Source organism: Saimiri boliviensis, chromosome 19 (genome assembly GCF_048565385.1).
Source record: "Saimiri boliviensis isolate mSaiBol1 chromosome 19, mSaiBol1.pri, whole genome shotgun sequence".
Lineage (NCBI taxonomy): Eukaryota > Metazoa > Chordata > Mammalia > Primates > Cebidae > Saimiri > Saimiri boliviensis.
Genome location: NC_133467.1, coordinates 17,532,527 through 17,546,411, shown reverse-complemented (window position 1 = coordinate 17,546,411; position 13,885 = coordinate 17,532,527). Strand labels below are relative to the sequence as shown.

At 41.6% G+C, this 13,885-nt stretch overlaps 1 protein-coding gene across 2 annotated transcripts in view; it reads left to right on the top strand.

Annotated features, from left to right (window-relative positions):
• The window catches only part of PAPPA2 (pappalysin 2), a 578,240-nt gene that overhangs the window by 492,951 nt on the left and 71,404 nt on the right, over positions 1 to 13,885 (top strand). For both annotated transcript variants that reach the window (XM_074389559.1, XM_074389560.1), the window contains 3 exons: positions 6,893 to 7,064; positions 10,841 to 11,018; positions 12,183 to 12,396. In XM_074389559.1, coding sequence (XP_074245660.1) covers positions 6,893 to 7,064; positions 10,841 to 11,018; positions 12,183 to 12,396 — 564 coding nt within the window. The remainder of the gene's footprint in view (positions 1 to 6,892; positions 7,065 to 10,840; positions 11,019 to 12,182; positions 12,397 to 13,885) is intronic.

The following is a 13,885-nucleotide window of genomic DNA, read 5'->3' as shown; positions in this document are numbered from 1 at the left end:
TTGCCCAAGGTCCTAGAGGCCAGCAGGAGCAAGCCAAGACCAGAACCGAAGTCATGTGGCCTTGGACCGCTACTTTCTTCATCGCACTGTATTGTTTCTTGAAAAGTGTGGTGCAAATGCCAGTTTCTCTTAAGCAAAGCTAGATTCTAGGTAAAAGTTGTGATCAGACTTTTATGAATGCCTGGGGAAGGGTGGGATATTGACTTCAGAAAAGTTTATAAGCTGATGTTATCCTGATTTTAAGTTTGAGCTAAAGCTCTGTTAAGTCTTCTTTGTTATTATATTACAATCTTAGTGCTGTAGGAATTTCTGAAATATCCCATCATTTCTTCTGGACTAAGTTTTTTTCACTTAATACAAGAAATTTTTTTTTTTTTTTTTTTTTTTTTTTTTTTTTTTTTTTTTTTCTGAGACGGAGTTTCGCTCTTGTCACCCAGGCTGGAGTGCAATGGCGCGATCTTGGCTCACCGCAACCTCCGCCTCCTGGGTTCAGGCAATTCTCCTGCCTCAGCCTCCTGAGTAGTTGGGACTACAGGCACACGCCACCATGCCCAGCTAATTGTTTGTATTTTTAGTAGAGACGGGGTTTCACCATGTGGACCAGGATGGTCTCGATCTCTCGACCTCGTGATCCACCCGCCTCGGCCTCCCAAAGTGCTGGGATTACAGGCTTGAGCCACCGCGCCCGGCTTAATACAAGAAATTTGAGTTGAATTATCTTTAAGATCTGTTTCCATTTTCATGAGGTCTGGTTTCTCTAAAATGGTTGTTAAATGCCCACCCTCCACCACCTCCATCACGATCAGGAAATGGAGTCTTTAGCCCATGATCTTTCACACACTGTTACTTAGGAGAAAAAATGATTTTAGTACTGACTCGGACTGACTGAAATATTGTTGTAGCCCTCTGAAGTTTTTTCAGGGTTGCTCAGACCCTCAGGAGAACCTTCAAAGCTTCAGGGCAGCCATAGGCAGAACAACAGGACTTTGCCTGTTTGTTAGGAACTGTCCAGCTCCCCAAATATGGACCTGGGTTGGAGGCTATGTCAGTGTCCCTGCGATGGCCTTATAAATGGACAACAAAAAGAGGTGCCTGGTTTGACATTCTCTGGGGGACAGCTCATGAAAAGTTTGTTGGTGGGGCTGGCCACTTTACCTGCAAATAATGATGTCTGTTTTCTGGTATCAACTTTACCCTGTTCCTCATTAACCACTGAAAGGTATAGGAAGACTTTGGGAACCTGGCACGAAGTCTGTTTCCAGAGGTAAAGGTTGACTCCTTTCAGTATAGAATTCTCTAAAGCTGTCAGAATTTAAGAGATCTGCACCACTGAATTTTATTTGTTTCTCAGTGATAGGGGAAGTGGCATTTTTATCCATGTTTTGAGATTGTTGCTTTTCCTTTGTTCTGTCTGTGAAGAGTTGGAGAAAACTTTCCAGGACCTACATCTCTTGCCTTTCCAAATTCTCTTCATACATTAAAGTCACATCAAGTTCAATAATAAATTTTTCTCAGAAATAGCCATGAATTTATAATCAGTAACACATGATTTAATTGTTTTTCTTTTCAGCTATATTCAGTTTCTTCAGAATAGGGGATATGTTTTATGCTTTTGATCTACCTTGTGGCTTCTTCATGATAATGTAATATAGTAAAATGTAATGATGAAGCAGTGGGGCCAGTGTCTCCTGCAGGAGTCAGTCTTGCTATTTTATAGTCTTAGCCTATAGAAATTATTGACATATCTTTCAGGTTACATATATCTAGATCTTTATGGGGTTGAGGTTTACTCCTAGTAAGCATCAACACTTTGAAACTTAAAAACATCAAATGGTGGAACCCAACTGCAAGCCTACAGAATCAAAATTTTCAGGGGATAAATAAGGAGTATATTTTTTAAAAGCTTCCTAAGTGAGTCTAACGCACAGCTGTGGTAAAGCCTACCTCATGGAATAAGAGGACCAATCTTAAGGAATTATGCCAACAGAGGCTTCACAAATACAGGCGTCATTCACATACACAACCAACAAAGGAAAAACATACACCGTTATTGCAGGGCATTGCTAGGATTGTGCCTGGGTGCCCACAGGCAGGTTCTGTACAAGAGGACAGTAGCCAAGGCTTAACATACATTTTGAACAAAAATTCCTCAATAAAAAGTATTTTTTAAAACCTTGTAATACAATGGCATTGGAAGTGAAGACCAGCAGAAAGAGAGTAGAGGCTTATCAGAGCAGAGAGGCAAAGAGCAAAGCTAGGGTTATGTGTAAGTGACATCTACATAGTGTAATTTCTAAAGACCTACTGATTCAAACCTCCCTTGTGAAAAACTCAATCCTTCGGCTTAAAACACTGACTCTTGTTAAAATGGAAATACCTGTGAATCACATCTGACTGGGTCCATCATTTTCTTACCTGAGAACACATTGTAATGCGGTGGGGAAAGAGGTGGAAACACAGATGGAAGACAAGTGGGTGTTGACAAAAAAGGACACATACTGGGAAGGGTATCATGCAGACAGCAGCAGCTGGAGAAATATCATCACTTTGATTTACTGTTATTTAAAACAGAACTGCTCAAAACTATTGGACTACTAAGATATGCTATGTGTTTTCCTTGCCTATCCTGCTGAGGAGCTTTTTGGCTCACTCTGGCCTCTGCTGCTAGCTCCTGAATTGGGTAGAAAGCAACAGGAAAACAACCTCGTCCCATGGGAGATGTCCCGGTGGTCTAGGCTGGCCCTGAGAGTGAGGGCTCTGAGATCCAGCCTGAGGATTTTCCTCTGACTCGCTGTGTGGCCTCCAGCCAGTCTCCAAACAGCTTTCGTTTCCTTGTATGTCAAACCAAGATAAATACCTAACTTCCCACTTCTCTGGGGCATTGTAAGCCTTCACTTCTGCCACTTTCATTAACGTTTGTCCAAAGACCATAAGAAGAAAGTTTTTAAAAAGTTTTAATATGAATTACTTTTACTACTTATGTAGCATTAGGTAGAAAGGAGAATGTATCAGGAGGGTGAGATAATGGAGAACACAACAGCCTCACTCAGAGAAGCAGTGTTTGTAGTGGAAAAGAAACACAAAAGGGGTTTTGGGTTTGGGGTGCAAAGGAGAAAAGTCTACAATTGGTACCAGATGCCATCAGAAGCTAACGACCTGACAAACTCCGTCCTCATAAAACAAATTCCTTAAAAAGGAAGCAAATGGAAATATAAGCTAGTGAAAGAATTTGCAACAGCTGCCCTAAAACCATTTCTCACTTCATAAACAGGTCTGGGTTCGGTCCTTCTTTTTGGTATTGGTCTTATTTCATGCCGCTTTTCCCTCTCATATTCTCCCCTGTCTCATATTCTCCCCTCTCATATTCCGCCCTTGCTGCTCCTGCTGGACAGGCTTCTCACACTGGTAGTCATAGCAGTAGTGGTTCCCATCCTGATGGAGGAAGGCTCGTGCAGAGCATTTGTTTTGTGTCTTGTCTCAACACCTATTTGTCCTCAATGATGGCGTGGATTAATTGGGTGAAGTCACTCAAAAACAGCACTTGCTCTTTTCACCTTAATTTCTTTCCGATAAACTGATGTGAACCAGAGGATTCATGACTCTGTTTTCCAGTACTTCTTGCTCAACATGCTGAAGAAGAGTTTATGTTTGGGACATCCATACCATGCGGCATCTAGAGAACTAGGAGTTCTTTAGCATCACTAATGAAGCATCTTGATCACATGCCATAAAGGATGGTTAGATTTTATCTTCCTTATCAGATGAATTAAATAAATATTTGAAGACAAATATTTATTTCCTACATTGTATATCAGCATTGAATTTGGGGGGTTCATGCTAACTCATCAACACCCCCCAACTTACTTATTTCTTCCTTCATCAGGTCCCATAATGGATAATTCATCATCACAGGAAATAACCAGGCTTTAAACTTGTGAAAACATTTTTTTTCACACCAATCACCTTCAATTCTTCCAACTCCTACCTAATAAACATAGATAAAAGAAATGAGGGTATCACTGGCATATAATTTAAATCCCAAGGGTATAAGATCAGGGGCCACAACTGTAGCATATTTAGTTAGAATCCACCCTTTTTGGGCTAGTGCTTCTTAAGTCAACTCTCAATTATTTGAAGGTATTACATGCATATTTGATGACATTTTGTTTTCTACTGTTTTTATATTGTTGCCTAGATGTTTGATGAAGTCGTTGATCGCTAACACAATTCAGGGGCAAACAGAGCACGCTACTGAGGACAAGATTTATAGCAGTTGTATTTTTCGGTTAATAATTAGCACCACGGGCAACATCAAGAGCAAGAAAATATCTTGTTAGTCTTCCATACAAGACTATGTATTCCCTAAGAGCATGGTTCTAGTACCAAAGGTACTCAGATTGAGGGCTTCCCAACAGTAAGTGCTTAGTACGTGCTTATTAACAAATGAGTGGAGCAAGATGGTTGAATTAGTGCTTAATGTTATTTTCGTATTTCAGATCCTTATTTACTGTTATAAAACTTAACAAATTTCTCATTTTCATAGCCATGGACTGACTCTGCCGTCTAAAACATGAGCAATCTTAATTCAGCTAATTTTAATTGTGTCGACTACAGCATGGCATAAAAAGTGAATAAGAGTCAGTTTTCCTCTTCAAAATGTCCATAATCTAGTTGTGACGTTCAGCATTGAGGAGACACTCAGATACTAATTACTTTGTGAATAAAAGAATAAATACATTAACTCATTAATTACAGAATGAGAAAATGCATACCTAACTATAACACAAGATAGAAAGAAATGCTAGGAGAGAGTTATGTTTTTGACTTCACTGGGAAGTTCAAAGGAAGAGGATATTTGTGTTGCTATAACTAAATGCCTGATACTGGGTAATTTATAAAGGAAAGAGATTCACTTAGCTGATGGTTCTATAGGCTGGGAAGTGCAAGAAACGTAACGCCAGCATCTGCTCAGCTTTTTTGCTGTGTCATACATGGCAGAAGCAAACACATGCAAATGTGCAAAACCTGAGAGGCACCCTCACTTTAAAACAGCCCACTCCCATGGGAATGAACCTATTTCAGTGAGAACTAATTCAGTCACAACCACCACGTGAACAGCACTAAGCCGTTCATGAGGGATCCACCCTCATGACCCAAACACCAATACGGCCACATTGGGAATCAAATTTCAACATGAGTTTTTATGGGGACAAACCATATCCCAACCATAGCAGAAGGCCTTTTAGAAATCGCAACAAGCTGAGCAAAGGTACAAATGGGAGAACAAAAATGTAGGGTGACTAACAGCAAACAGACCAGTGAGGCCTTTTGCAGTTAAGCAGTAGAGGAAGAGCAACTCTGTGAGGTTGCCATAATTATCCCCATCTTGTAGGGGAAGGAGCTGAAACACTTGGAAATGAATAACTCACTCCAAATGGCACAGATAGTAAATGATGGGTCCAGACAGCCCGAGGCTAATGCCCTAATTGTTTTTTGTTTTTTGGTTTTTTTTTTTGTATTTTTTTTTATTGCATTTTAGGTTTTGGGGTACATGTGATGAACATGCAAGATTGTTGCATAGGTACACACTTAGCAGTGTGGTTTGCTGCCTTCCGTCCTCTCACCTGTATCTGTCATTTCTCCCCATGCTATCTCTTCCCACCTCCCCACCCCCCCACCCCTCCCCCATTTCCCCCCAACGGACCCCAGTGTATAGTGCTCCCCTCCCTGTGTCCATGTGTTCTCATTGTTCAACACCCACCTATGAGTGAGAATATACGGTGTTTGATTTTCTGCTCTTGTGTCAGTTTGCTGAGAATGATGGTTTCCAGGTTCATCCATGTCCCTACAAAGGACGTGAACTCATCGTTTTTGATGGCTGCGTAATATTCCATGGTGTATATGTACCACATTTTCCCTATCCAGTCTATCATCGTTGGGCATTTGAGTTGGTTCCAGGTCTTTGCTATTGTAAACAGTGCTGCAATGAACATTCGTGTGCACGTGTCCTTGTAGTAGAATGATTTATAATCCTTTGGATATATACCCAGTAATGGGATTGCTGATGCCCTAATTGTTAACCTCTATGGTTCTGCCATGGCAACAGGGTAACACTTGTTTTCCTCCAGTGTATTCTTGCTGCTGTTATGGTCCAGGCTGAGTCTAGGTCGGCCCTAGCAATCCAAGCAGCAGTTCTTTGCTGAGAGGATGTCTGTGGAAGCATCTAGCATAAGATTAGGCATGAGACATGGATTGAAGATATGTCAGTTTCCTCTTACAGTAATCGATTCAATTTCTGCTCAGCCTGTGCTAGTTTTCAGTGGTATGTACTGCTGTGGCTTTGTGATTGTCAAAACATTTCCATACCAGTCGGTAAATTGGTGTTGCCTTCTGTTATCTCAGATATCTAGTCCCTTCAGACACTGCCTTCTGTGTCACGTTGTGAACAAACAGTTGACGGATTGATGTCTGACATAACTAGGGGCCTCCAGGATTCACTCCACAGCTTTGTCCTGGATTTGTTCTAATTGCTTGGGACCCAGCAGTACTAGTTGTTAAACATTTTGAATGTCATCCCATGATCTATTCATTTCTGAACCATGCCGAACTTTCAGAATCTGTTCTCTACCTTATTTCATCACATTTGATCCTCCTGGAAAAAAGAGCCACGGAAACTCAGCTAATTGTTACTACTTAGCTGTTATTTTTTATGTTTTTTTTTATGCTGCATGGTATTGGGTAGTAGAGAAAAACGATTATGAGTTAAATATTGGTTTTGGAGAAAAATTGTTCTCTCTGGTTTAGAAGCCCTCCCAGAAGGAGGTGCAAAGTCATTGCTGCTGTCTATTGGTTCTCAACCTGTCCTAAGATGCTTCTGTTTCTTTCATCCCAGCTGTGTCCATCGGCCCTGTGGGAGGCACGACAGCTGTCCGTCATTGCTGCTTGATCACGCTGATGTGATAAACTGTACCTCTGTAGGCCCAGGTCTTATGAAGTGTGCTATCACTTGTCAAAGGGGATTTGCCCTTCAGGCCAGCAGTGGGCAGTACATCAGACCCATGCAGGTGAGTTGAAATATCGTGATCACCAGGACCAGGTTCCTGGGAAGGGGAGGTATTCATGCTCTTAACTCTGGCTCCACAAGGAAAGAACAGATGTTTTAAAACCATTTGAAAGAAAAACATGGGGGGCTTTAACAAGCAGAGGGAAGCATGGCTTAGTAGAAATGCAAGGTATCTAAAAGTATGTACAGGGTTGTAAATTTTTCCTAAGGTGGGCAGTAAATGAGAATGTTTGTTCTTCTCCCTTGTGTCTTTCTGTCAGAAATTATGTTCCTTCCTTTTGCCTTTAAGATGAGAACACCACAGTTCAGACATGTGCGTTTTCAGGAAAGATTGGTTGTAATCAACATGTCTGTGGTTCACATTGTCCATCCTCCGACAACCCTCCTTACAGAAAGACTGGAGAGATAGAACCTGATTTTCTCCCCGGAAGAGTTAAAGCTGTTACCGAGGCAGAGATTCTATCATGATTCTAACTCTGGCCAAATTTTCCAAATTTCTACGAGCTCCATTTCAGATTTTTACAGTACCATTTTCAGAATTTCAAGATGGTTTGGAGGTAGTAGAATATGTAGATTAACAGGATGGCTCAGGAGACAGATCAGAATTAAATTTTGGCTCCACTATATATGTGTAACTTTGGGTTAAAAGAAAGTTACACATATATAGTGGATGTGTAACTTTGGGTTAAAAAGAAAGAAATTAATCTCTTTAAGCTTGTTTTCACATTTTAAAAATGATTAGAACAGAGAACTTATCTGATTGAGTAATTATGATGACTGGAAATAATTTAAATGCTTTTGGCAAAGCAGTAGGTATATAGCACTCTAACTGTTGTCAGTATTAGGAGCAGAATGGTCATGTATTCTCAACTACGTATTCTGTTTTCCATCTTTCCTTTAGAGAGTCTTCAGTACCCTACAGAGACATTGTAAACATAAAATCAACCATTAGAAAACATGACGGTATTATAAGATAGAAAAAGGACGAACTAGACAGGAGATGATTGTGCTCCAGGAGAAAAATGGAAAGATGTGGTCTCGGAGGGAAAGAGTGGACACACAACTGTTAGCTAGACATCAGTGATTTACAAGAGTTGATTTTTTTTTATTTTGTGCCAATTGATTGCTTAACAGGTTGGAGACCTGTGAGAGAATTTCACTTGCTTAGAGGTGTCAGGATTTATATGCATGCTCTTTGGCTTCAGCTGGTTTAGGTTCTGCCTAGAGAAAGCGACTTTAATATACCTTGAGGCACCAACTTCTTGCTCTGTGATGCTTTCATCAGGAAGGCAGAGCCTTTATTACCTGTTCTTCACCCATCTTGGCTCAGACAAAGGAATGTCCACTCCAGAAAAGAAATAAAAAGAATGGAAAAAAATGCAGAAACTGAATCCACTCATGATAGGTGGAGAAGGGGAGAGAAGAAAAGACAACATACATAATTCACTAAAATTAGAAGCAAATTCAGTGCAAAATGGACAATACCTAACAGAGACAGGAGAAGCACCAGGCAATATATGAAAAGTGTGAGAGGCATTCTTTTTTTTTTTTTTTTTTTTGAGACAGCCTCTCACTCTGTTGCCCAGGCTGGAGTGCAGTGGCGTGATCTCAGCTCACTACAACCTGTGCATCCCGGGTTCAAGTGATTCTCCTGCCTCAGCCTCCTGAGTAGCTGGGGCTACAGTCACATGCCACCGTGCCTGGCTAATTTTTTATATAAAAATACAAAAAGTAGAGATGGGGTTTCACCGTATTGGCCAGGATGGTCTCAATTTCCTGACCTCGGATCTGCCCCCCTCGGCCTCCTAAAGTGTTGAGATTACAGGTGTGAGCCACCACGCCTGGCCTCGAGAGGCATTCTTTAAGTGGTAGTGGCTAGCTGTGGTTAGAGCCAGACTTGCAGGCTAAGTTTCACGTGTTAGGGGCAGCATCTGGACTGAATGAGGGTGGGAGCTCCGCCTTTGACAATCACATGGCTCAGTAAGCAACAGCACTGTTCAGCTGACCAAATGTGCTGTCACCTGAGGCTGGCCCCATGAAGCAAATTATACAACCCTGCTTGTCATCACAAGACAGTGGGGATATTTGCTTTTTGTTGACACAAGAACTGAAACTAAACAGAAAAATGTGTCTGGCTTTGAATTGGGTCCTTCTGGCAAGCAATAGGGAAACACTGGGAGGCAGGGAGGAGCAGGTAGCCAGGAGTTGGCGTTGGGGTGACAGGTGCCTTCAGCAGTCATTTTACCTTTGGCTTTGGTGCTACTGTGGTTTCCTGGCAGGATGGCTGGCTCAGCCATAGAAACTCCCCTCTCTGTCTTAGACCTTTGATAATCCAGTAGCTAAAATGTTGGCTGCATGTTTTGCAAACAAGCCGTAAGCTTCTAGGTCTCCAGTTACTGGCTTGTTACATTCCCCTACCCTAGACACCTTCTTCTCCTACCTCCTCCTGTACTGCTGGGAAATCCTGATCATTTTTCAAAGGGCAATCCTGTATTACCTGCTCTGAAACTTCTCCTACATGCTCTCCTCCCTGACCAAGGATAGCAGTTCCTCCTGCAGCGCCCAAAATGCTGTTGTACCATCATACAGGAGCATGCATTATACAATGTAGCTTTATTGTTGCATATTTATGTTTTCCTTCTTCTTGATCTCAGTTTTCTACATGGTTTGCAGTCTTTATATTGCATTCTTTCCAACCATTACAGAAGGGGATAGGATATAACAAACAAAAATGTAGCTCTAACATTTTCCTTCTTTACTTTTTTTTTTGTGCCTTTCTCCCTCCTTCTCTCCTTTGTATTCTCCTTCCTTCACATATTTTTGAACCATTGTTTCAACATGCGATTTGCTTGCCTGATAGTTTTTTTGGCTCCTGGAGAGTGTCTTGTTTAGGACAGGACCCGGCCCTTCTAGGTGCTCAGTAAATGTCTCTGCACTGAATTAGTAGCATTGTGCTCTAGGGCTACCCTACTGAAATGACAGGCCCTAGGAAATGGCTAGACTCTCTCACATTTAGCCACAAGGTTTGGAAGATTCCTTGTATGCATTAGCTCTCAGCACTATTCTCAGTGGAGTTAATTATTTTCAGCAGCATTATCAGTTGGCTTATTAATAAGAGTGCCAGCAGGAGACAGGTGACATACTCGAGAGTGGGAAATTTGAGAGAATTTAATCAAGGGACCACTCATAAATGTGCAGGCAGGATATGGGAAAACCACAGGGAGATGGAGTAGTGTCCCCGGTCGAGAGGCTCAGTTATCACCCCAGGCCTGAAAGGTTTACTGTAGGAGTGCAGAATCACAGGAAGAAGGAGCTGAAACTGTGTGAAGCAGGCTTCCAGAAGATACAGCCAACCTGCAGTGAACCTTGAAAGACAGTGGGGAGAATCAGCACCCTGGCACCCCTCTTCTCCTCTCCCTCTCAAGGCTCCTGACACCAGGTCCTGAATCTGAATGCAAGCACAAGTCAGAGGCATGAAACCCACTAGCCCAGAGCAGGGTGGAGAAGGGAAGAGAATAGGTCTGGAGAAGCAGCTGGAAAGCAGCTTGCCATTCAGTGATTCTCTGACGCTAGTAGGCTTCTTTTATCAGTATCATACTGAGTATTGTAAGAATGTATGTTAAAACAATGAGGCCTAAAGAGGGAAAAAGGCAAAAAAGTTTGTCCTGTTTTAAATGTTTGGGCAGATAATGACCGAGACTCTTCTAAAGCCTGGAAACTACTCTGATAAGCCTTTTAAAAATGTGACTTTGACAGAAGCAATTTCTCTGTTTCTAGAAGGAAGTTCTGCTCACATGTTCTTCTGGGCACTGGGACCGGAATGTGAGCTGCCTTCCCGTGGACTGCGGTGTTCCTGACCCATCTTTGGTGAACCATGCAAACTTCTCCTGCTCAGAGGGAACCAGCTTTCTGAAACGCTGCTCAATCTCTTGTCTCCCACCAGCCAAGCTGCAAGGTATTGTCTGGCTAACCAGGAAGTATATGCAAGTTCTCTTTAGTCCCTCACTCTTGAGGGTATGTTGCGGTTCTTTTCTTTACCCTGACTCCTTTCCCATTTGCTCCAGTGTGTCAACATCTTCTGATAATTCCAGAAAAGTCCCAAAGGGCAACACCATTCTTTGTCCCCAACTACGTGGAAGGATGCACTGGCTCAGATTCTCCTGAATGAAAGAATCTGAGACTTTCCTCTATTTGTATTTGACGTTGTATACCCCAGAGGAAAGCCTACTAGAATGGTTGTCTTGATAATATTCATAATCAAGCTACATTTTATTGTACACATTTTAAAATTTAATATTTACAACCATCTTCAGAGTAATTTGTCAATTTGTCCCTGACTTTAGTGCTGCTGGGTAGAGATGAAGATGGGGTGGAGCCTGCTCTAACTGATGGCTTCTTAGAATTGGTGTGCCTAACAGTGACTCAGGAAGCTTGCTATAATTGCAGACTCCTGAACCTTTCTCCAAGATATTCTTGTTTAGTGAGTCTGGAGTGAGATAATAATGCTATGGTGAGTAGTTCATGGATTGCATTTGGAGAAACCACGAATTGTACTGAGGCATATGATGTAGTGTTTAAATACAGAACTCTGCATCCAAACTACCTTTGTTCAAACCCTGATTCTGCCCCTTACTACCTTGGGCAGGTTACCAATCCCCGATTTCCTCATCTGCATAATAAGAGATAATAATAGGATCTGTTTCATAGGGTTGTTTGAGGTTTGAAGTTTACACAAGTTAATACATGTAAAATGCTTAGAATTGTGCCTACCATATAATAAGCACTATAAAAGTGTCATCTGTTATTATTTTAATGCTTTCCATGATACTTTTTTATTGTTGGTAGGAAAAGAAGTAATGGTTTATTTGGTGGCCATTCTTTCATCTGGGTCAAGAAAGATATATCTGACCTCTGTTGTATATAAGAGCATCACACTGGATACTCCATAAGTAAAAAGACGCAGGACAAACATTTGACATGGGATTTTTGAGATGCTGTTCAAGAAAGAATAATGTGACTTTTGAAAGACACCAGTATGTTGAGAGGTTTTCATTTCATCTGCTATTATCTTTCTGGGGTCTCTCTTCTGAGCATCTCTGCTTCTCTTTCCTGGATTCAGGACTGAGCCCGTGGCTGACATGTCTTGAAGATGGTCTCTGGTCTCTCCCTGAAGTCTACTGCAAGTTGGAGTGTGATGCTCCCCCTGTTATTCCGAATGCCAACTTGCTCCTGCCTCACTGCCTCCAGCCCAACCATGACGTGGGCACCGTCTGCAAATATGAGTGCAAACCAGGGTACTACGTGGTGGAGAGTGCCGAGGGTAAAGTCAGGAAGTAAGTTGAATTGTTCCTGGCCTTTGCGGTTCTACCTACCTCGCTGCTGGTTGTGTTTGTTTTCCTGTATCATCTCGTTTTACCTACAGGGATATATTCTCCAGTCACGACAGGCAGGTGACCTGCTGTGCTTTCTGCAAATGTATTCTCTCTCATAGAAGATCCCACAGTCTCACTTGAGTACTTTTTAATAGTTTCTGCCCTAATGATTGCTTTCCTTGAAAGTAAGAGTTAGCAGTGTCCCAAATGTTATCCATGTCACCTGACTCCAACTCTGTGCTGGCATATCCTTGTCAGCCCAGTTTGCAATTGCAGGCCTGGCTGGGTACCCAGTGCAGACACTTAGGAGCTGTGGATATTGGGAAGATTCCTTTCTCTGCCTCAGTGTTCTTTTCTGTAAAAAGGGGATGATGATAATCATACCCACCAGTTAGGGCTGATATAGGAAGTAAATTAATTACATGAATAAAACATAAAATTTAGTAAATTTGTTTTTAAAATATGAAACAACTCGTTTTACTATTAATATTGTTATTATATCTTCCTGCTTTCTCCTTTCTGATTTTTATATATGTGCACTCCTAGACCCATGGCCAGAAACACTTTCTTCCCCAGTGTCATGGGGATCTGAAAGAACAAAAGCTTTATAATGTAATTTAAGAGGAAGGGCTTCCAAGAGAGTTATCTTGGGGTTCAAATCCTCATCCCCCATTTATCAGCTGAGTTACCTCAGGAAAGTTATTTAACTCTTTGGGTCTTGGTTTCTTCTTTCCCTCTAGGTCTCCTTTTTATCCTTTTAAGTTTAGGATAATGCTTGCATTAGTGTTGAGTTGAAGGATAATTCAGCCTTCAACTCAATATCCAACTGAAGGTTGACTCAATATCCAGCCCAGTGCCTGACTTGTGCCAATCACTCAATAAATGATTTCAGAAAAAGAAACTTTTTTCTGAGTGAACAAAAATCTTTCAGAAAAATGAATTCCTTGCATTTAGGAAATAGTAGCTATTCTTTCTCTACCATAAATTATGTACGTACAGGAGAAAACCAAATTTGTTTCTTACCTAGCACTTAGTTCAAAGCCTGTCGATGCATATTCTTTAAAGATTTTGTTTTTGAACTAACAAAATCCCAGCCATGGTATGGCCAGTGATGCCTGGGCAAACAGCCTTTGATTGTAAGCTAGGATGGTCTAAGGGGACAGAAAATAAACTAGGAAACTGACTATCTGGCTCACACTTACCCTTTCTCTAGTTGATCTCCCACCCGTGTTAACATTTGGCCAATAGAGCAATGGCCTCTCCCAGGGCCTTCCACTCTAGAAAAGGCCCAGGCTCATATGTGGAAGGGGAAGAGTGAGCCTATACCCTGCCCTTTCCACCAGAGGGAAGGGTCAGACTGATTAGAACATAAACAATACTGATGAAAAATTCACAAGAGGCTACACTTTCTAGTTCAGTGGTCTCTAGCAGGTATAGTAAACAGTTTTTG